General features: G+C 43.1%; 1 protein-coding gene and 1 pseudogene across 3 annotated transcripts in view; one reads left to right on the top strand and one right to left on the bottom strand.

Annotated features, from left to right (window-relative positions):
• Positions 1-23,776, top strand: part of Mrap2 (melanocortin 2 receptor accessory protein 2) — a 52,486-nt gene that overhangs the window by 9,930 nt on the left and 18,780 nt on the right. The window contains exons 1-2 of one of the 3 annotated variants that reach the window (XM_045159950.1): positions 17,397-17,424; positions 18,414-18,547. In XM_045159950.1, the coding sequence (XP_045015885.1) occupies positions 18,415-18,547 (133 nt within the window). In that variant the 5' untranslated portion in view covers positions 17,397-17,424; position 18,414. Of the gene's footprint in view, positions 1-17,396; positions 17,425-18,413; positions 18,548-23,776 lie in introns of those variants that run through there. The other 2 variants (XM_004660463.2, XM_045159951.1) reach the window with 2 other exon arrangements.
• LOC101613725 lies at positions 12,192-13,486 on the bottom strand (annotated as a pseudogene).

Genomic DNA, 23,776 nt, shown 5'->3' with positions numbered 1-23,776 from the left:
CACAAGTAGAAAGCAAGCTGGCATTTCATTGTTGCAGAAAGCAGCAACCTCCCTTCAAGTTCTTTTCCTTTGCTTGCAGCAGAGGTTCATAAGCCTTAAGGGTAGCTATCATGGGAATACACTGGAAACTTACATAAAAAAAGAATTTGAAATGTGCATGTGTTTCTAGGGTCCCACACAGTTCTCCACAACTCTCCTGGGTTAGAGAAAGATGCTCCTCCCAGCCTACCTGAGTATTTATTTTACTGAAAAAGTGATCCCCACAGAGATCTTGGAAAGAAGGAAGCAGAGTGCTTGCCAGCAGGGAGGGGGCTGACACCAGGTGCCTGTACCTCTCTCACCAGGCGGCTGTCCCTGGGCCCCTCTCACTTCAGAGCACTCTCCCCTCCTCCCGCGCCACAGCAATTGGGAAGCACGACTCACTATTACTATTATTTACTTTTAAACATTTTTAGAACTTTTTAATTTTCGTAAAATATTCTTGACATAAAATAGATCTTTTGAAGTGCACAATTCAGTGGCATCGTGTACATTTGCATCATTGCTATACAGCTCCAGAACTTTCTCATTATCTCACACTAAAACTGTGCACATTAAATGATAATTTCCCATTTCCCACTACCATCACCCCGACTTTCAACCCCTGGAGTTTACCATTCTACTTTCTGCCTCTAGAAATTTGACTATCCTAGGTACTCCATATAAGTGGAATTTTGCAATATTTAGCCCGTTGTTTCTGGCTCATTTCACTGATCACCGTGTCTTCAAAGTTCACCCAGGTGGCAGCATGTTTTTGGTGTCTTTTTCAAGCATTGCTAATATCTCATTAAGTGTACAGGCATTTTGTTTGTTCATCCATTGGTGGACATGTGGTCATTTATACTTTCTGGCTGTTGTGAATGATGCTATGAACATGAGTGTATAAATATCTATTGGAGTTCTTGTTTTAGTTCTTTTGGGGTACACATCTAGAAGTGAAATTGCTGGGTGCTATGGCAATTCTGTTTCCATTTGTGAGGAACTTGTCTATTTTCTTCCTTAGTGGTTGTGCCATGTTATGTTCCCACCAATGAGGAGCAAGGATCCATCTTTCCTCACTCTTGCAACACTTGTGAGGGACATAGGAAGACCCACCAGCGTCGTCAGCATTGGCCTGGTCTTTGCTTCCGGAGGTCAAGCATCACCTTTGCTGGCAAGTGTGGCCTTAGTGAGATGCCGGCTCTGGCCTTTCCAGGAGTGGCTTATACTCTCCCAGCCTCATAGTCCCTGTGTGGACTAGACACAGGAAGGTGGGTGCACAGGCAGTTCTGACTTGGATGCGTGGATACATCTGTGTGAAATGAGGGCATTAAGCTTCTGAACCTGCACTTCTGGAGTTCTAAACTTGGGCTGAGTCAGCTACCAAAGTGCTACATGGCTGGGCTTAATCTTGAATTTCTCACGTCTCTGCTGGAAGAGTAAGAAGGAATTGAGTCAATGGTTGCTCTCTGGGTTGTGTTGAGAACTAAAGAAGAAAGAGATAAGAAGTAACGAATGGAGGAGAAACAAATGTCTTGGCTCTGGGCAGCATCCTTATTTCTAGAGTTTAGGGATGAGAAAGAAAGGACATGAAACCAACACAATTAGAAATTTTATTTATTATTCATTGATTGGTCATTTATCTATTAATGTTCTTATGTGGTGCTGGAGATCAAACCCAGAGCCTTAAATATGTTAATCTAGGGCTCTACCACCGAGCTACATCCCCAGTGCAGTATTGTGTATTTTGTTTCATGTCAAATGCTTTGTTTCAGGTCTAGCCCTGTTTGAGCAGGTCACATCAAGTTCTCTTTAGACTCTTTTTTTTTTTCTTTTTTTGGTTTTTCAAGGTAGGGTCTCGCTCTAGTCCAGGCTGACTTGGAAAGCACTATATAGTCTCAGGGTGGCCTCGAACTCACAGCAATCCTCCTATGTCTGCCTCCCAAGTGCTGGGATTAAAGATGAGTGCCACCATGCCCGGCTTCAGGTTTTCTTTAGATTTGTGACATTGGCTGGCAGTTCTTGATGTGGCTTTCTGGTCACACCAATGAGTGTGTGTATATGTGTGTGTGTTTTAATGTTTCTGGGCACTTCTTGGACTAGGTTAGTATCTGATCAGTGTTTGAATTGGCAGGCATCTGGAAAATGTCTCTGCATAATGCTTACCTCTTGACATGGAAATAAATATCCTACTCCAAATAAATGGTGCTTTTGGTGTGGACATCATCGTAGCCTACCAAGGACATAGATGGGGCATATTCCCTCCATAGGAAGTGCCACACTGGAGACTACATACTTCCAAATTCAGGAAGACAAAGGGTACTGCTTGTCATATCTTTAAGAAAGTCATGCACAAGAGTGGTATGGGAAGAGGCTAGGTTCGGGGAGAAAAGACCATATGATCACAAGAGAGGGATGAAAGTGCTGCCATGGTGGGGGTGAGGGGGGAGATGATGGCTTAGCGGGGGTTGGAGGTCACCCTCCTCCACCTCAGGGTATCCTGGCCCAGAGTACCTTGCACATACCCAGCGAAGGTGAGCTTCCATTTCAGAAAAGGCTTTCAGCTGCAGCCCCAAGTTTCATTACAGCTTGGGTTTGCAACAGTGCTGTTGCTTGTCAGAAGAGCAGTTTGTCTCTGCCATGCCAGAAAGCTTGTTTAGGATATTGCTTGTCCAAGGGGTGATTCTTAACAACTCTAGTGGCACGGAGAAATCTGACATTAAGAAAATCTTGGCTGCAATGGGTGCCTTGCAAAGTGGAAAGGCACAGAGCACATCGCAGTAGCCCCTTACCCTTCTCGACGTTTCCCATTTGTGCTGTTGAGAGCCCAGCTGCTAGCTTTTAGCTGGCAGTGTGAGCCTTGGTGTCAGGTCATCCTCACCCACAGTGCAGAGCCAGTTTCTGTGCTGGGAGAATCAGACCTCGAGGCTGCTTCCCAGATGGGCTGGCCTTTCCACATGGCCAAGAACAGACTGAGCTTAAGCTTCTGCAAAGCTCAGAGACAACCCTGGGTGTCAGTAATGGACAGGGTAAAAGGCTGCTTTTCCCAGCCTTCACTTGCCTGCGCTTGCTTGTGCATATGATGGCCCCAGCCTAGTGCTCCATGGACTTGCTGAAGGCATCCATGTCTATTTTTAAGAGAGAGGGGGGCACAGGTTCTCTCCTCTAGCATACTTTGGGAGCCAAGAATGGAGAGGCGATGGTCAGTCAAAACAGCCCCAAAACCGCAGCTCCATGCAGGTTACATGGAGAGAGATGTCTGGCTTTTCTCTGTGCACCCCTCTAGGACCTCAGGCTGGCTGTTTGTCACCCACTGTGTCCCCAGTTTTGCTGGGACTTGGCACGTCTCCTATCATGCCTTCAGGACCATGGCACATGGAATGTCTTTCTTTTTAATGATACTCTGGTGCTGTTGCCCAAAATAGATTACTTAAGTGAGGGGGAATAGTGTGCAGGAAGAAGAAGCCATGGAAACATGCTGTCTACTGTAGGAAGAGGCTGAGATCCCAATAGTAGACTGTAATGCAGACAAACCACGTTCACAGGCTGTGAAGTACCTGCTTTCCGGCCTAAGCAGATCCCAGGCCACGGCAGCCACACACAGGTCCACGCTGCGCGCAGGGCTGCGGCCAGGGCGGCTCTGCATTTGTGCTGCGCTGCTCAGAGAGGAGAGGCAGCATCCCTCCACGTTATGTTATGACGTGTATGTGTGCATACTTTATATGCTACTGTACTTACTTCATTTGCTATAATATTAATTTGCAATAATCAAACCACTTTCTTGTCTATTATTATATTTCAAAATTGATAAAATGGTATGACTCCAAGATGCAAATGATGATAAGTATAGCTTGTAAACATCTAGATGAACATCATTTGCATTATTTTTAAAATTTTTTTGTTTATTTAAAAAAATTATTTATTTTAGAGTGACAGAGAGAGAAACAGGCAGAGAGAGAGAGAAGAGAGAGAGAGAGAGAGAGAGAGAGAGAGAGAGAGAGAGAGAGAGAGAAAGGGTGCACCAGGGCCTCCAGCCACTGCAGACGAACTTCAGATGTATGCATCTCCTTATACATCTGCCTTACGTGGGTCCTGGGGCATCAAGCCTTGAACCAGGATCCTTAGGCTTCCCAGGCAAGCACCTTAACCACTAAGCCTTCTCTACAGGCCCTTTTTTGTTTATTTTTATTTATTTATTTGAGAGAAACAGATAGAAATAGGCAGAGAGAGAGAGAGAGAGAGAGAGAGAGAGGGAGAGAGAGAGAGAGAATGGGCACACCAGGGTCTCCAGCCACTGCAGACAAACTCCAGACACTTGTGCCCCCTTGTGCATCTGGCTAACGTGGGTCCTGGGGAATAGAGCTTCGAACTGGGGTGCTTAAGGCCTCACAGGCAAGCGCTTAACCGCTAAGCCGTCTCTCCAGCCCTGAGTTATTTTTATTAGGTGATTTTTCTCTCTCTTCCTTCCTCCTTCCCTCTTTGTGGACCTGCACATTGAATCCAGGGCCTCCCATATGCTAAGCAAGCCTCTATCATGGATCTTACACCCCCAGTTTTTGTTGTTTTTTTTTGTGTGTGTGTGTGTGTGTGTAATTTTTTCAGTCTTTAAAACTCTTATAAACAATTTTCATACATATACATAGCATATATTGATCATAAACCCCTCCTGCTATTTCCTCTTGGCCCCTCTCCTTTCCAATGAACCCCCTTTATTCAACTAGTCCCTCTTAACTTTTACAGTTTTGGGGGCCCTCCTCAATCATCCATGACAGAATGTTAAGTTAATGGGCCCATTATTATGCAGGTCTTGTGTAGGTAATAGCAGGTGCTGTGAGGTCATGAAGCATTGGCTGTTTCATGTCCAGAAGACAGCACCCCACAGCACTCCTCTCCCACCGCTGACTGGTATATTTTTTCTGCTTCCCTTTTCCACAATGTTCCCCGAGCCTTGGAGGCCATGGTAGATATGTTTCATTTAGCACTGAGCACTCCAGTCACTTATTGTAAGTAATTTGATGAGTTTTTACCCAAGAGTCACCACCAAGCGCAAAAAAAAAAAAAAAAAAAGAAAGAAAGAAAAAAAAAGAAAAAAGAAAAGAAAAGCTTCTCTGACTAAAGATGAGAGCATCACTGATCTATGGACATAAACATAAATATTGAAAGAGCAGTTTGATGGGCACAACATATCTATTTAGACAAACAGTAACAACTTACCTCCTAGAGCCTATGGCCTTCCCAGCCACAGGCTTTTAGCCAGATTTTCAGTGCCAGGCCCGAATTCCTTCCCATGGTGTGGGCCTCAAATCCAATCAGAGAGCAGTTGGTTACTCCCATAATAGACATGTTAGTAGTGGTACATCTTGCCTGGCTGGTTGGTTGTGTAGTTACGTTAATGATCTTTCTCCTTCAGCAGCCTGCATAGCACTTCCTAGCACCATAACAGCTAGCCAGCAGACAGAAGACTTTCCACTCAGTTCTAGCTTAGTTTCTTGCTGTTCTGCAACTAAAGCATGTGGTATCTTCAGCAATAGGGTCTTACCATGTAGTTCCGGTAGACAACTGAAAGCAGTAGCAATAACTTGCATTGTTTCATGGGCCTCAGTTCTCTCCCTGAATAACAACTCAGGGGGAGGTATCCCAGCCTTGGCACTGGGATTGTCCTATAACAACCTATGGCTTCTGGGAGCAGCATTATCTGCCCAGACAGGATTATTCTGCTCAAACTCTTTTTTGTTTTTGATTAGCTACCCAAAAAGTAGGATTCCATATGGCCTTTCCATATGTCTTTAGTTTTGGTTAACTCTTCTCCCTACCTTCTCCTCTCCCCCAACCCCTACCCCATCTCCACTTAAACTTCTTAAACGTCTTTGTCTCCAGTATTGCACCTCTCCACCCTTATATCTACTATCTCCTCCTCTGAAGCCCCCAACCATGGCCCCTTTCTAGCTTCCCGGGTTCTACTCACTTTTACTCCAAGTAACATGCAAAGCGAAAACTTTGAAGCTAGGATCTGCATGTGTCAGAGAGTATATAATCTTTGTCTTTCTGTATCTGAGTTATATCACTTAGTACAATATTTTCCAGATTCATCCAATTTCCTACAAATTTCAATTTTCTTTACAGTTGAATAAAATTCCATTGCATATATACAACACATCTTCATTATATGTTCTGTGGGCATCTAGGCTGGTTCCATTACCTAGATATTGTGAATAGAGCAGCAGTAAACTGAGCAAGTATCTCTATAGTACAGTTCTTATAGTATATGCCCAGGAGTTGTATAACTGGGTAATGTAGTAGTTCTGTTTTTAGAAATGGTCACCCTAATTTCCATAATGGTGCTATCAGTTTACACTTCCACCAACAGTGAATAAGATGCCTTAGAGGTTAAGGCACTTGTCTAAAAGCCTAAGGACCCAGGTTTGATTCCCCAGTACCATGTAAAACCAGACTGCATGGTGGCATGTGCATCTGAAGTTCATTTGCAGTAGCTGGAGGCCCTGGCATACCAATTCTGTCTCTACCCCAACTTTCTTCCCCTCTTGCTTTCTCTTTCTGTCTTCTCTCTCCTTGCAAATAAATAAGTAAAAATAATTTTAAAAAAGAATTCCTCTTTCCCCATACCCTCACCAGCCAACACTTGTTTTCATTTGATTTCATGATGCTAGCCATTCTAACCAAAAGGAGATTGAATTTCAAAATAGTTTTAACTCGCATTTCCTTGATGGCTGAAGATGTTGAACACTTTTTGAAATCTTTATTGGCCATTTTTATTTCTTCCTTTGAGAGTTTTATGTTCAGTTCCACAGCCCATATTTTGATTGGGTTGTTTGATTTCTTTGGTTTTTCTTTTTTAGTTCTTTCTGTATTCTAGATATTAATTCTCTATCAGATGTATATAGCTGGTGAGGATTTTCTCCCATTCTGTAGGCTTCCTCGTCACTTGATTAATAGTTTTTATTGCTGTACAAATGGTTTTCCATTTCATGAGACCCCATTTGTTGCTTATTGGCCTCATTTTCTGAGTGACAGGAGTTCCACTCAGGTGGTCTTTACCTATGCACATTTAGGTTTCACGTTAAGGCCTTTGATATATTTTGAATTGATTCTTGTGCTTTGAGGGAGATAAAGCTCTTACTTTCATCTAGTTTCCCCAGCACTATTTGTCTTTTCTCCAGCGAGTATTTCTGGTATCTTTTTATAGTCAAAAATTAGATGAAATATCTTTTTCTTTTTTTCTTCCTTCCTGTTTTTTCTTTCATTTTTACTCTGAGGTAGGGTCTTACCGTAGCCCAGGCTGATCTGGAACTCAGTCTTTATCCCAGGTTGGCCTGATGCTTGAGACAGTTCTCCTACCCCAGTCTCATGAGTGCTAGGATGAAAGGTGTGAACCTGCATGCTGGGATGAAAGGTGTGAGCCTTCACACTTGGCCTCACAAACACATGACACAGGGGGGCACATTTCACACTCAAACCACCTCAAAGGCTAGAGAAACCAGAAAGAATACAAAACCAGTGGGTGGCTAGGCAGCAATAAGATTTTATTTATTGATACTGATATTTGACTTTCACATAATTTCCTAGGGCACAAGGATAGTTCTTTTGATTTTCTTCAACTTCTCAGAAATATGTGTTCTTCCTTTGAAAGCTGTGTAAGAACACAGGTCAGGCCTGCATTTTCTGACCCCAGAAATGGATGAGGGAATCCTGGGAAGAAGGGAGTGTTCAAGTGAGGAAGTGTGAAGAACACATTCCAGAGTTCTGTGTTCACGTGACAAAGGACGTGAAGCACTTCAGGTACTGCACAAGTCGTACTGCTGTCTGATAAGCTGTGATGCGAAATGGCTCAAGATAAGAGGGGACAGTGGGGCCCATTTCATGACTTTTGTGTTGGCTCTTTGTTACTATAAGTACCTGAAATAACAAAAGGTTTGGCTGAAGTTTTTTATAGATTTCAGTCCGTACTTACTTGGCACATTAGTTTTGGGGCAGCGGTCAGCCAGAACATCATATTGGGAAGTACATAGCAGAGCAAAAAAATAAGTAAATAAAATAAAAATAAATAAATAAAAATAAACTTCTCACTTTACAAAGACCAGGAGAAAACAGAAAAGTGAGGGGCCCACAGCCTTCACAGACAAGTGCATGTTCCGCATGATGTGATCTCTCTTTCACTGGGTCTCACCTCCTAAAGTTATTATTCAATGGCTAAGAGTCCTTCCAGTTCTAAAATGTTAAATGTTCAAGCTCTAAGCTCAAAGTCTCTTCTGAGACATAATCTCTTAGCTGTGAGCCCCTGTAAAAATCAAAAGTGAATTTGCATTTTTCCAATATACCATGGAACAGAGAAGACATTCCCATTCCAGAAGGGCAGAATGGTAGCATAGCAAGGAAAGATTGGACCAGAGCCAGACAAACCTAGCAGGGAAAACACCCAACCCTGCAGTGATACGCAGAGCATCTGGAGCTTTTGGTGGCATCATATGGATTCCAACAGCCTCAGGTGCCTGGCCTCTCTCTAGATCTGCTGTCTGAAATACATATAGCCCCTATCTTGGGCCACTTCATGCTCTCTCTGCCACTTTTGTCTGTGGGCATCCTACAGTCCTGCCCTCCTAATGTCCCAGCGTCTCTATTGCATCTTAGGCTTTACTCCTACAACTTCACACAATGGTCTCTCATTGCAGGGAATCTGACCTCGCTGACATGCTGGTGTGGGAAATGAGTGCAATGCAGCCTTTCTCAGCTCTTGGGTGGGCAATGACTCAGGAGCTAGGGTGCCATATATTCATGGTCACACAAAGCTTACATTGAATCAGTGGTCTGCAGGTTCTTGTTTTATGAATTTTGATAAGCAAAACCCATAGAACCAGAAGATAAAGTTTAAAGAGATTTCCCCATAGAGCTTATAGAGATATGGCTCATAGATTATAAGCACAAGAACAAATACAGAGCTCTTGCCCAAAGAAGGGGAAGAGTAGAGCTCCCCGAAATGGGAAAGCCCACCAAGATTGGGGTCTTTTATGGGATTTTGCATGACGAGGGCTGAAATAGGATCAGCTTTCCTGGGAAAAGAGCGTGCGTGTGTGGGTGTGCACATGTGTGTGCACGTGTGTGCATATTTGCATGTGTGTGTGAGTTGTTGTGTGTGTGCATGCATGTGTGTATGCATGTGTGCATATGTGCATGTGTGTGTGAGTTTGTGTGTGTATGTGAGCATGTATGCGTGCATGTGTGTGCACATTCATGTGTGTGCATGCATGTATGTATGCATGTGTGCATGTGCACATGGGTGTGCATGTTTCTCTGTGTGTGCATGTGTGTGCATGTGTGCGTGCATGTATGTGTGCATGCATGTACATTTCTGCATGTGTGTGCATGTGCGTATGCATGCATGTGTGTGTGCGTGTGTCTTTTCTGGAGGCTTCTTCCCTGGATGTTCCTCTATGTGAAGGAGATTGTCTCTGTCTCCCCTCCCTCTTCTCAGCCAGTCTGGGAAGAAAGAAAACTACCTTTGGCTTTGGCTGTCCTTCTAGTCTTCCCTTTAGATCTGAACTGTCTCTAAAATAAACCTTCTAATTCCAAATTTGCCCCCTTTTGAGTCCATGTTTTCAAATTTTTGTCAACTTAGACAAGGACCCAAAAGTTGCCATCCATGGACCTGGGTTCTCCTGCATCTTTATGGATTTAATCCCTGTCTGAACTTCAACTCTTGTATCAATATTATAGGGGAGTTGTTGATTTTTATTTCATTTACTGAGGAAACATTTTATAGTTGTAGAATATAAAATCTTGTTCTAATAATCAGTAAACCAAAGTTGATACTTTGGTGTATTACTTTTCTTGCTGTAAAAAATATACCTGGCAAAAGTATCCTGATCCATTATAACAGGCAGCAGTAGCATAAGGCAAGCTGGTCACACTGCATCTGCCATCAGAGACAGATAAATGATGGCGCTCAGCTTTTCCCTTCATTATTCAGTCCCCAGCCCATAGAATGGTGCCAAACAGACATTCAGAGTGGGCCTTCCCTCTTTAGTTAGACCTTTCAGAAAACACCCTCATAGTCACATCTGCGGTGTTTCCATGGTGATTCTAAATCCAGTCAAGGTGACAGTGAAGATTTATCACCAAAATTCTATTGCTTGACATCCAAATATATCACTTTATTTTTAAAAAAACTTTTTATTGACATGTACATATACACAATTTTTGTAGAACTCCTTTTTCCATCTAGTCCCTCTCAATTTTTTTTGCCCCATGTTACTTTTTTAAATTTTTTTAACATGATTATAAAATATATCCCATGGTAATTCCCTCCCTCCCCACCCTCACACTTTCCCATTTGAAATTCCCTCTCAATTTTTAAAGCAACTTTTTTATTAGATATGGACATACTTTGTATGTAAACAATACATGTTGGTACCATCCTTTCCCACCTCCCTGCACCTTTTTCTGAAGAGGCCTTCCTCAGAGGGGATGCAGGTCAACCCCATGGGGATTGTGGGTCATGCATTATGGGGGTGGAGAGGCAATGTCTCTGTGCAAAATGTCCCAACTATGACTCTAACAATCTTTAAGTCTACTTCAGTGATGGGCACTTAGGAGCCTCTGGATCTCTGCTTTGGTAGGTGTTGAGTGTCCTCAGCGTCTATCTCCTTCACCCTTATGCTGATATCACATTCACTGAGAAAGCAGCACATCTTGCTCATCTGCCCAATTCCTCTGTTGTTTCAGCTGGGGCCGGGGTGGAGTGCACTGTGTCATTTATCTCCTCAGGTCCAGCTCCCATCTGAATAAGAGAAGCAGACTCTCCAACGGAGAGTGAAGTAAGCACTGGTTAAATGGGATAACCATTATTAATTTAGAGAGAAATAACAGGGTGTCGATCCTCTTATAGTCTAAGGTTAATGGCAGCTTGACAATGGAAAGCAGATTCATTATCTGGATATGAAGGTCCTTCTCATTTTTTTTTTTTTTTGCAGATCTCAAATAATTTATTGAAGATTGAAATAACCTAAAGTATTCATTACGATTTGTAAAAGAATGATGTTTTAAAACTTACTAGTCAGACATTAGAAAAGTTATCAAATTTTTCACAGTATCAGATTTGGCAAATTTGCATCCAAGTAACATGGCACAAATCATCTAACTCTAGCCATCAACTCATCTGTCTCCCCACGTGTCTTCTTTCACATACTGGGCGACTGAGGAGCATGCATTAACTTTTGTTCTGAGGGAGGAGCTGATCTTACAAGACACTTGACTAAATGACCATGAAGGAAAATAAGGCACTTTCTTTTCTTTAGACTTATTCCAATACTTAAAAAATAAAAAAGAAAGACAAAAAAGGCTGTTTTGGTCTTTTGTTTCTTGACAACCACCAGAAAAAATCATTTAATGAAATAAAGGGTTTCTTTGTTCTTTTTCTTTTTTTATAACACTTGAAAGTATAAAATGCTACATTTCCAAAAACATATTTTTTTTCAGCACCAGCACCCTTGTATAGTAAAAGTATCTACTTTTGTTCATTTGTTTTAATGCACTACACTTTATCTACAATTTCATTACATGTATACAGCAAATAGGCAAGCATAGCTTTTACATCCTTAATGATTTTTCTATACAGGGAGGTTTAAAAAATACTTGAACAGTTTGCCCAGTAATGTGACACATAATGCATGTACCTTGTTCTCATATATTTTTTAAGATGGTGTAAAATAAAGATTTGGAAATTTTTTTTTTTTAAGATTTGGAAATTTTAACTCAAATATTTATTGTTTTTAAAAATAGTGTTGTAGTTTTGTTCTTTGCATTACTTTTCAAAACTGTAAGTTTTTCTCTCATGGTACACTTTCTGCTAATACTTCAAATTTTGGCAGGCGATATAAAAAAGGCTGCATTTTCCGCCATTTGAGGGCATTGTAGTGACTAAACAGCATATCAGATTTTGAATACTTTTTGAAGCCACTTCACTGAAGACGTCCTTGACCGAAGGTCCATGCATGATGCATCACCTCACAGTACATTCAGAGAGAGCTTGGACTTTGCTATGAAGAGAAGGGTTCCTAGCAGTCTCTCACAGTAACTGCCTGTCATTAGAGTAGTTAAGGGCCTTCTGTCTCCCCTTCTTAGGAGAGGCCTTACCATTCGCTTGCATGTGTTGGACATTGGAAGATGCTCAGTGCTGTGAGATGAATTGGGCCTTATTGCTTTACTATTATTCAGTGCAGGTTCTAGAACCACTTTCACCCAAACAGGGAAAAAAACAAAAAGCTGAGTTGGAGGACAATTTCTTTGTCTTTTGTTTGGTTAGATGGTAAGACGAAAGGACAAGTGCCTCAGCTCGCTGCACGGACGACAGGCAAGCAAGGCGATTACCAGTTAACTGATCAGCAGGCAGGCATGGTCAGGTCATCATTGGGTGAAGAGTTCAGAGGTCAGAAGGTCATAGGTTAGTTGCCAGTGGCGGCTCGGTCTGCGGTCACAATCCTTTGGTAAGGATGGACACGCATATCATGCCTTCGAACTTTAGTAGCCACCACACCTAGTACACCACTAGGTTCAATAGGGTACTCAAGGATTGATGTAGCTGGTGCCAACGTGTAAGGATATTCGTAGGGCGTGTAGATTAACCCAGCCTCAGGCCCTGGAGGGACTATTGCAGCAGTTGGGTGAGGAGTTCCGTTTGGCATGACAGCGGTCTATATTTGTCTGATCAAAGGCATTATGGTAGGGCCAGCTGGCGTAGGGGTACGCAGGGCAGCTGGTGGGAGGACAGGCCAGGCGCAGTGATGATCCTTGCAGCAGCCTGGGCAGTTGGTGATTTAATGTTGGCATCCCTGTAGGTGCCATTCAGAATTGCAAGCTCCATCAGCTGCATCTTCTTCAGGCTGTCTTCTCCTTCTGCTGCAGGAACCAGCAATTTCTTCACTTCTTCAACTGCTCGCTTCAGTTTGATTTCTGCTCTGTTCTGCGCATCCTCCACAGTGATTAATACATGTAAATATTCGTTTAAATGCTCCCAGTTGGGCTTGCCTCTATTTTGCTCCTCCTTCTTTTTATCCCTCATTGAGCCTTTGCCTCAGACCATTACTTTGCATCCTGTTTCTGCTTCAAGCTGTTTAGCCGTAAGTCCTCTCAGTCCAAGAATTCTCCCAAAAGAATTGAAATCTGGGTATTCTTTTACAGGCACATAAAGTTTCTCTTGTAACTGAACAATAGGTCCCACCACATCAGGCAGCTCTGCACTCCTTTTCTCTGTACTGCCATTTAATGTGTCATTGTACATGTCTTTCTGTACTCAGCTAATTTCTTCGTCCAGCAGCCGCTCGAGGTGGTTGAAGATCCCACAGAAGTTGGGCAGGCTGCTCATGAGCTTCTTGTCGTTCATGAGCTGCATCAAGTAATCTGGGGTGGGCTTCGGCTTCTCCTTCGTTTCCATTTCCCAGACCATATTCCAGGCTCTGCAGCTCACTCTGACCACCGCCGCTGCCGCCGGAGGACGAAGAGCCCTTCTCAATTTTGATGTCACTTTTCCCCCACTTCATCTTACTCAGTTCTTATTCAGGTGGCAACAGCCACTGTGAAATCATAAATGCAACTGACACTTTGTGATTGGGAGACAGTGCTCCAAAGCACCCCTCCCTATCCTTTGGTTGACACAGTCTTTCTGCTTCTCTTCCACAATGGCCCCTGAGTCTTGGGGGGTGTATGGAAACGTGTTATTTAGTGCTGTCAGTTCTTAGTACTTTGATGAGTTTTGAGTCTCCCCTGTATCAATGCATCTAAAAAGAGAAGTTTCTTTAACCAAAAGAGAGAGAGAAGCACTAATATATGGGAATAAACATAAATATTTAGAGTGTAATTTGGTAGAAATAATAAATTAATCTAGCCAAACAATAGTAGCAGCTTTCCCCCCAGGTCTTATGGCCTGCCCAGCCCTAGGTTTTCACCATTAGTCATAAGTTTCCTCTCATGGAGTGGGCCTGCAATCTAATCTAAGAGCTGTTGGTGACCGTCATAACAGAGCTGCCACTGTTGCATTACTGGGCACATCTTTCCTGGATGGTCAGTTGTGCAGCTTGCAGAATCCAACGCTGGTTAAGACTGTTGATGACTTTTCGTCACCCATCAGGCCGCATGGCACTTTCTGGCACTCTGACAGCAAGTTGGCCGGGAGGAGACTTCCAGCTCAGCTCTCGCGGAATTTTGCAGAGTTCTGCAATCAAAGCACGTGGTGGTGCCTTCAGCAATAGGATCTCACTGTTTATCTTCAGTAGGCAACCAAGACCCTATTGTTTTGAGAGCCCCCCACTCAGTGGGAGGTATCCCATCCCTGGCACTGGCCACACACATCATTTTAAATCATAACAAACCACCTTGTCCCCTGATGGCTTATTTTCATCTCGCCTTAATTTCAACACTGTTCAAAAGTCCAAAGTATCTTCTAAGATTCCAGGTACTCTCTTTACTGTAAGTCCCTGAAAAAGAATTGGGGAGTTTGTTTGAGATAGGGTCTCACAATAGCGCAAGCGGACCTGGAATTCACTATGTAGTCTCAGGGTAGCTTCAGGCCTGAATTTTTTTTAAAGAAGATTACAAACTTTCAATTTACAATGTCACAAAATAAATATTCCCATTCATGAATTGGGGGACAGCAAGGAAAGATCTGGCCAAAGCAAGATAAATAAAAAAAAAAATCTGGGCTCTAGGATCCTTGGGCATCCCTGCCTGCAGCTATGCCGTGTGTAGCGCACAGGCTCTTTCCCGGGCTGGCTCTCATCCATACCTGCTACTTCCCTTGGTGGATGTCCCACAGTCCTGGTATCTTCAATGCCATAGTCTCCACTGAACTTTGGACTTTTACTTTCCCAGCTTCACTAGTGACCTGTCAGTGACTCCTTGAGGGGAATCTGTCCCTGCCAATACATTCATTGCTCAGAACGTTCCTGGAGTCTTGCTGCCGGCCTCTGTGACTCCCTCGCTCATGCACCTTTCATGCGTGACGAAACAGCGCTACGTGGATGTCACTTCCACCTTGTGCTGACCACTCAGGTTGTAGCTTGGCACCCTTTTGTCATAGCTAATTTTTACGAGTTGGAGACTTTGATCGGATGAATCTTGCCTTTAGAACACACCTCTCATTGACCCAGCGCAGAACATTAATATTACAACCTTTTTAACTATTGAGGCTGTTTTCTCAACTCTGCCTCATCTACAACTTTAACCTCACTTATGTTCTTTTAGTCACCAAACTCTATATTTTTCATATCTTTCTCCTCCACTCGTTGCTCTGTCTCACTGCAGACCTAGAAAAGGGTCTGCAAACCCCGTCACGGGATTGGTACCCGTAGCACAGCCTGAATGTTAGCCTGTCTTGAAATTTTCCCTGCCAAACAAATTAGTCCGTTACCTTTGAGTTCAGCCCCACTCATGTTTTGTGGACTTAGGTATCATTGCAGATTTTTTTTTTAATAGAATATAACATGAATGGCCTCTAAGTCAGATCCTAATAGAATCTTTCTTGCCTTCTGAATCTAATGAGCATGACATTTACTGTCTGGATTTCTATTGGCATACTGGTCTTCTGAACTCCCATAAAAATGGCCCAAGCTCTGCTTGATAGAATTTTAGGGCTTCTCTAACCTACAGCTTCAAACTCTTTCACATTCTTCCTGAAAACAAATTATTTTTAATGTACATATATTTTTATATATTTGTAAGGGAAGAGAAAGAGAATTAATATGGGCATGCCAGGGCTCTTGCCACTGCAAACAAACTTCAGGCACTTGTACAACTTTATATGGGTACTGGGGAATCAAACCCAGGAGTCAAGCTTTGCAACCAAATGCCTTAACCACCAAGCAATCTCTCCAACACGCCCCCCCCCACCGCAAACCAATTTTAAAGGCCTAAGAACCACATGGTCAGGGTTATCTCCGGAAGCCCCACTTTTCAGTATCAGTTTTCTATATCAGTTTCTTTTCTTATACTGTGACAAAATGCCTGACAAAAGAAACTTAGGAGGAAGGGCTTACTGTGGCTCAAAGACTTAGAGTACAATCTTTAATAGCGGGGAGACATGATGGGAGGAGAAGAAGGCAGCTGCTGGCATTGCGTCCATAGTCAGGAAGCAGAGAGGGGTAAATGCTGGTGCTTGGCTTCCTTTCTTTTTTGTATTCAGTGCAAGATCCCAGCCCATTCACAGAGTGGGTCTTTCCTCCTTAGTTAACCCTTTCTGGAAGCATGTTTACACAGAGGTGTGGTTCTACGGGAGTTCTAAATCCAGTTTAGTTGGCAATGGAGATGAACCATCACATAAGGTAATGATGTTGTTATTTTTGTACTATCACTGAGCAGTTGACTAAGGGAAAGGTTAGCTTTCATTCTAATTGATGTAGTATTCTTTCCCAAATGAGACATAGCATGTTTCCCACATTTCTACCTTTGGAGGTGGTTGTCTGGTTTGGCCTGCAGAGTCATAATTCCTAACACTGGTAGGCATCCATGGACTGAAGCATCCCCTACCTTCTAGACATTGTAGCATTGTATTCTCCATGTTTTTTTTTTAAATTAATTAATGTATTTACTTGAGAGAGAGAGAGAGAGAGAGAGAGAGAAAGAGAGAATGGGCACGCCAGGGCCTCCAGCCACTGCAAATGAACTCCAGACCCATGCACCCCCTTTGCATCTGGTTTACATGGGTCCCTGGGGAATTGAACTGGGGTCTTTAGGCTTCGCAGATAAATGCCTTAACCGCTAAGCCATTTCCCCAGCCCTGGATTCTCCATTTTTGATTAAGGTGCTTGTGTGTGTGTGTGTATGTCTGTATGTGCACATATGAGTGCACCGTGGTCACTTGCTGCTGCAAACAAATGCCTGTCTTGCTAGATATGGACAGTTGGGGAATGGAGCCTGAGCTGGTTGACTTTGCAAGCAAGTACCTCTATCCACTGAGCAATCTCTCTCCAGCCCCGGGATTCTCCTTGTGTGGGGCCCAGGTATGGGTATGGGGAGCAGGGTGTAAGCGAATGGAAAGATGAACCTTGTGGCAGAGAGATGGTGATGGTTTTGCCTTAGCTGTCTGAGGGTTCTGTCCTGAGGGTAGCTGTGGGTGACTCTGACCCACTGGGAAGTAGAAGAGAAATTTCAAAGAGTTGTTTTCCAGGTAGGGACTGTTCAGTGAATCTTGCTTGGGTTGGTATTTTATTCACATTTTGCCTTATGTCACATCTGTTTGTTCCTCTGTCTTCCTTTCCCAATGATAAAGGTCATCTGTGGGGCCCTGGCCTATATCGTGTGTGATGTGACACTGTCCCACAGTGAGCAGACTCACACATATTAGAGACTCCAACCCAGCTGTTGCACATAGGCTGCACAAACTTGTCACCATAAGCATTCCAGGTAACCAATCCAACATTCCCCCCGACACACCAAAGTCAGAATTTTGTCATTTAAAATAGTCAGTTAAAGAAGATATTGGGGCATCTTGAAAATATGGCTAATCTTAGGAGTCAGCAGCAGGCTGACCCTTCCCACTGTACCTCCATTTCATTACCCTTAGGCTGCATATATATGTTGTCACATAGAGGGTGCTCAGCACAAATGATCTTCTTGTTTCTTTCCTTTTTTTTTTTTTTTTTGAGTGCATAGTATATGTGCTTGTGTGTGTGGTGTACACATATGTATGTGCTGATGGAGTGCCCCGTGTGCTTACCTGGGACACACCCTGTGTGCTCATCTCTGTCAGCCAGAGGAGGGTGTCAGCTGGAGGAGGACATTTACCCAGTGTCCCCCGTCACCATTTGTCTGCATTGGCTTCCTCCCAACTATGGAGTTGGAGTCTCTCACTGCTTCTGGAGTTTGCCATTCATGAACCCAAATGATTATTTGGTTTTTAGCTCCCCACAGGACTAGGGTTACAGATGTGTGGACTGTGCCCAGCAATTCTCATGGGTTATGGAGACTCAAACTTGAATGGCTTCAGGCCCTCCTGTTTGCACAGGAAGCGCATCCAACCACTGTGTCATCCCTCCAGCTCCCGGTGGTTCACTCTGACACTTATTTTACCTTCCCTGCAGCTGCTTTGCATACCCACAGGTATAGGCAGAGAAGCAGAAGCTGTAAACACAGAGTCTTTGCCATGCCAGGCACTCGGTCCTTGCAAAAGAAGATAACTTGTCCAATTGATTATAGATTATAGACAATTGTAGAGATGAAAGAAATTAATAGCCACATGGTATGAGGTGTGGGCAGCTGGTGGTGACCTAGTGGACAAGACCTTCTCGAGGCTTTTACCTCTGAACTCCTGAAATGGTCAGCAGTAATTAGGCTAACTGCATAATTGTGAATGAATTAACAAGTTCTGTACTTCCCTTTCTCCATTTGCACAGGATGGAGATGTCTGCCCAGAGGTTAATGTCTAACAAAACCTCCCCACAGTCTGCATCCAACTCTGATTACACCTGGGAATATGAGTATTATGAGATTGGACCCGTTTCCTTTGAAGGACTAAAGGCTCATAAATGTAAGTTATATGCAATTCCTCAATGTAGTCATAATAAATAATTGTATTAACATTAAATCCCCTGTGATTGCTTTTACTAAACATTCTATCTTCTTTTAATTTATTTATTTATTCTTTTTTATTTATTTATTTGAGAGAGGAAAAGAGACAGAGAGAGAGAAAGAGAAAGAAAGAGAGAATGGGCACACCAGGGCTTCCCAACCACTGCAAAAAATCTCCAGATGCATGTGCCACCTTGTGCACCTGGCTTATGTGGGTCCTGGGGAATTGAACTGAGGTCCTTCTGCTTTGCAAGCAAGTAACCACTAAGCCATCTCTCCAACCAAACATTCTGTCTTCTTACAGATCTGTCCTTTACCTCCAAACATAAAGTGCTCCTTCCACTGGAGTTTAGTAGGGGCCTTGGTAACTCTGATTGATGAAAGACTTAAAAGAGATTCCCTTAGGAGAAGAATGTGAGGTGGTATCAGTCATTCACTATTCCGGCCCCAACTCAAAGCATGGATATTTGAATGACAACAAAAATGTGTATATAAATAGGATCTGAAGCTACTATGTAAAGAACCTTCTTGAGTGTAACACACAGTCAGTGGCACCATCTAAGCACAGCTGGATTTCTGGACTGTGTGAAGAGCAGTCTGTGTGTGTTGTATGTGTTCATCAGGACAGGCAAGAACTTCCTGCCATCACTGTCAAATCAATGGTAGGGGCAAGAGTTGTGCTTCACATTATTAGAATGATGAATGATCCACATTAACGACCACAAAGCAAAGAAATGTAATTCTGTGAAAGGTCCCTGTGAATTCTCCTCAGTCTGAAATGCTGACTGGCTACTGTGGATGCATCCTTATTTTGTTAAAGCAGAGTTGATATTATGGGTAGGAACTGCTGCGCATTTCCAGGTCCTGTCTGGGTCACCCTGTTACAGTCCCTGTGGTATTCCAACTGTGCATAGTATTTGAGGTTCTTTTTTTTTCTTAAAAAAAAATTATGTTTATTTATTTATTTGTGTGTGTGAGAGAGAGATAGAGATAATGAGAGAGAGAATGAACACATCAGGGCCTCCAGCCACTGCAAACAAACTCCAGATGCATGTGCCACCTTGAACATCTGCTTACATGGGTCCTGGGGAATCAAATCGGGGTTTTTGGGCTTTGCAGGCAAATGCCGTAACCACGAAGCCATCTCTCCAGCCCCATTTGAGGGTCTTAACTGCTCCAGACTAAGTGACAAACTGGGAAATGTGACAGACAAAATCAGAGACACACATGCTGGTGTCAGTGACCTCTTTTACCTACTAGCTGCCCACATTTTTTTCCACTCCAGAAAAGTCACCATCTCCCCCAAAGTAATAATTAAATGCTTTCTCTCATTCCTTTGTAGTATCTGCACAATCTTTATGGGAAAGACATGAAATTCCATGAACCTGTTAAGATATGCTGTCATTCATTATCTGATCAGGGCTTTTGTGGTCTAAGTATGAAGCCATCCTCTAAATTTACTTAAATTCTTTAATCTGTTGTTTTTCTGGGATAACCATAAGTTAAAGATGTTTGCTTGTTATACATTTTGGTGGAAATCAAAATGACTGGGCAGGGCTGGAGAGATGGCTTAGCGGTTAAGCACTTGCCTGTGAAGCCTAAGGACCCAGTATGAGGCTTTATTCCCCAGGACCCATGTTACCTAGATGTACAAGGGGTGCACATGTCTGGAGTTTGTTTGCAGTGGCTGGAGGCCCTGGTGTGCCCATTCTCTCTCTCTCTCTCTGTCTGTCTCTCTCTCTCTCTCTCTCTCTCTCACTCTCTCTGCCTCTTTCTCTCTCTGTCGCTCTCACATAAATAAATAAAACAAAAAAAATTTTAAAAAGAAAGGACTGGGCAGATTTCCATGGTGCTCCCTGTAATGTGAGCCTTTCTCATCAGCGTGTCAGCTTGCTCCTGTCTCTTTTCCTTAGTCTAAGGCACACTGCAGACAGCGCTGTTGCTGTAATTTTCACTGGCACATTTCTAGAGACAACCAAAGAAGTTTTTTGCTTTTTTTTTTTAAAAGCATATTTGATTGTAGAAATGATGACCAGTTGAACAAAAAAAACCTTGTTGAAACAAATTCCTTCAAAACCTAAGCATAGCTGTGTTGCATTACATACTTAAATTATCAACTATGCCATTCAGGCCGATTGCTTTTGTTTTAACATTCACATCCTGAAAAGACAAAAATGCCTAAGGAAGTAAGTATTTACTTTCCTGGGGTAAGAGATATGATAGAAATAGAAGCTCTTAGCAACCTGAAAAAATGTGAACTAGAGAAAAGAACAGAACATAAACAGACCCCCTTCTCAGTAGACAAGACAGTAAAAAGATTAAGTCAACCTTTGGAATGTGTGCATTGGTCTGTCCCTTTCATTTTAAATCCTGACCTTTAAGTGTGATGCTGTGTTTTACTGAGTAACGTAAAAAGCCAGTTTAGTGAAGAGAGACAGAACATTTTAAGGTAAAGCATTTATTGAGTCTAGAAATGACCAGTTATCTTAATCTCCTTTACCTATACTGTAATTGGCAACAGCAGACACATCCTTAGATGAAATTCTCCTGCCTAATGAAATTAAGACTTCTGCTATGTTTTTGTTTGTTTGTTTTTTTTGGTTTTTCGAGGTAGGGTCTCACTCTAGCCCAGGCTGACCTGGAATTAGCTATGTAGTCTCAGGGTGGCCTTGAACTCACGGCGATCCTCCTACCTCTGCCTCCCAAGTGCTGGGATTAAAGGCGTGCGCCACCACGTCCGGCTTGCTATGTTTTTGTAAAATATTTTTTCTCTTTTAATTTTCTCCATTTTTCTTGTCTTTTAAAAAAATATTTTATTTATTTGAAAGCTGAGAGATATAGACAGAGAGAGAGAGAGAGAGAGAGAGGAATACTGGTGAGCCACTGCAAATGAACTTCAGATGCACGTATCAGATTGTGCATCTGGCTTTACATGGATACTGGGAAATTGAACACAGGTTGACAGGTTGTTAGGCTTTGTAGGCGAATGCCTTCACCACTAAACCATCTTTCCAGCCCAAGACTTCTACTTTCAAAGTCTTAAATCTGAGACGACAAAAAAAAAAAAAAAAAAAAAACCTCAGGTGGCCATTGTGAATCCTCCTTTTGCCCTCATGTAGGTTTGTTTTGTTGGTTTGTTTTCCAGGGCAAGGGATTGAACCCATGTCCTTGAACATCCTAGGCAAGTCCTCTGCCATTGAGCTGCAACCCAAACCTTATTCTGCTAGATTTGAATCCATTATTGAACTTTATAGTATATTAGAAGTAAACATACATCTGAAATACACTTGACACCAGCAGAGTGGAAATCCAATTCACTCGTTCCTTCTACGTGCTTGCTATCTGTTATGTCAGCATCACTTTCAGCACTAAAGATACAATAGTGAGCAGAAAAAACAAAAATGTATCCTGTTATAGAACTTGCCTTCATTGCATGAGTTCCTATGGAGACACGAATACAGGTCTATTCTCCCCAGGGGTCTCTCCATACTGATGAGACCATAGATGATGCTGTGATTCCATCCAAGTCTTGCTTGGCAAATCCTTGTGCTTATGGGGGTCACTTACAGAGCATGGGTGTCTCAAAGGCAGCTGCATGACTGGAACTCCCCCTTCAGCGTGGGTGGCGATGCAAGGGAGCTGCATCCATGGAGCTCCTTGCACAACTCTCAGGCAGTTCCAGGGGAGAGTCTCCTCTTGCTTGGTTGTTACTTATTCCTTTATGGCCTTGGGGAAGAGCTTTGGAAATCTTGTACCTTACTGAGTTTTATGAGCTACCTCCAGGAGGGAATATTTCAATTCAGAGGAAGTAACCACACAAGGACATTCGAGGGAGAAAGACAGATAACACAGAGGGTAAACAAGGGCTAGGGTCTGAGGATCTGAGCTTGGATCCCCAGCGTCCACTTAAAATGCTGGGCATTGTGGTGCATACACACACACATACATGTGCATGCGTGCACACACACACACGCATACACCCACCTGTAATGACAGTACTGAGGAAGAGGAGCGATGATGAGGCATGGGAAGGTGAAAGCACATACACAGCTGTGGAAGGCCAGCTTGTAAGGGAGAGAGCTGAGAAGGAAGAAGAACTGAAGGAGGTGTACTGAGCTTTATCTGAGAGAAGAACATGCCAGAAAATTCTCATGGTCATAGAGAACTAGAACATGCAAGGAACAAGAAGCCTTCTGGTGCCAGGGGAGAAAACATGGGACAGAGCAGCAGAACCCAAGGTTAAAGTGGTCATGATATATGGGAGTTGGATGTCAGGCTAAGAACACTGGCTTTTACCTAGAGAAGCTCCATTGAGGGCTTGACGTAGAAGAATAGTTGACTTGGGTTTCAATGGGAAATGAAAGAGATGGAGTCATGCTCCAGATGGCCCATGCACCAGGGTGCAAGTGATAGAGAGGTGTGAGGAGTGAATGCATTCTACATATTTTTAAAAGATAGATCTCACTAGATTTGTTAGTGTAATAATGGGTCTAAGAGACCAAGACGAGTCAAAGATGCTTTGAAGCTTTGTGATCAGAGTACTCGGCAAGATAGAATTGCCATGAACTGACAGAGGGAAGAACCAGGGAGAGAAAGACAGGCTTTAGAGAGGACCATCCAGAATTAAGTTTGCACCTGTAAAATTAAGGTACCTAACTGTTGTAGTCAGCTCCACACTGCTGGATTGAACATCCAGCCAGCCAGTTTCTGGGAGGAATGGGTTTATTTCAAGCTTACAGATCCTGGGGAAGTTCCATCAGTGGTGGAAGAAACTAGCTCCCTTTTACAGATCTAAGCAGAGAGAAACCACCAGCTATCTGGCACCACAAGCAAGCACACACCAATACCCGCAAAACAGAAACCCATAGGAACACAAACTCCACATATCTCTAGGCTGGAATTAGATCTTGCCCCAAATACACCTCTGGGCTGGACTCCTGCCCCCCGCCCAGTGACACATCCTTCAGCCAGGTGTATATAGACCCAAGCCACAAGCCTAACACCTCAGTCTATGGGGGACATACATTCACATTCAAACTCCACACTACCAGACATCCAAGAGGACATGAGAGGAGGTGGAGGAGAAAGGTATAATTTGAGAGTCTCCAACATGTAGGTGGTTTTCAAGGCTGAAAGGCTAGGTGAGTGGGGACAGGAAACTGAACAGGTTCAAGAGTTGAGCTCCACT

This window comes from Jaculus jaculus, chromosome 10, assembly GCF_020740685.1.
Source record: "Jaculus jaculus isolate mJacJac1 chromosome 10, mJacJac1.mat.Y.cur, whole genome shotgun sequence".
Classification (NCBI taxonomy): domain Eukaryota; kingdom Metazoa; phylum Chordata; class Mammalia; order Rodentia; family Dipodidae; genus Jaculus; species Jaculus jaculus.
Note: the sequence above shows the minus strand (reverse complement) of the source record. Positions and strands in the feature narration are given on the sequence as shown.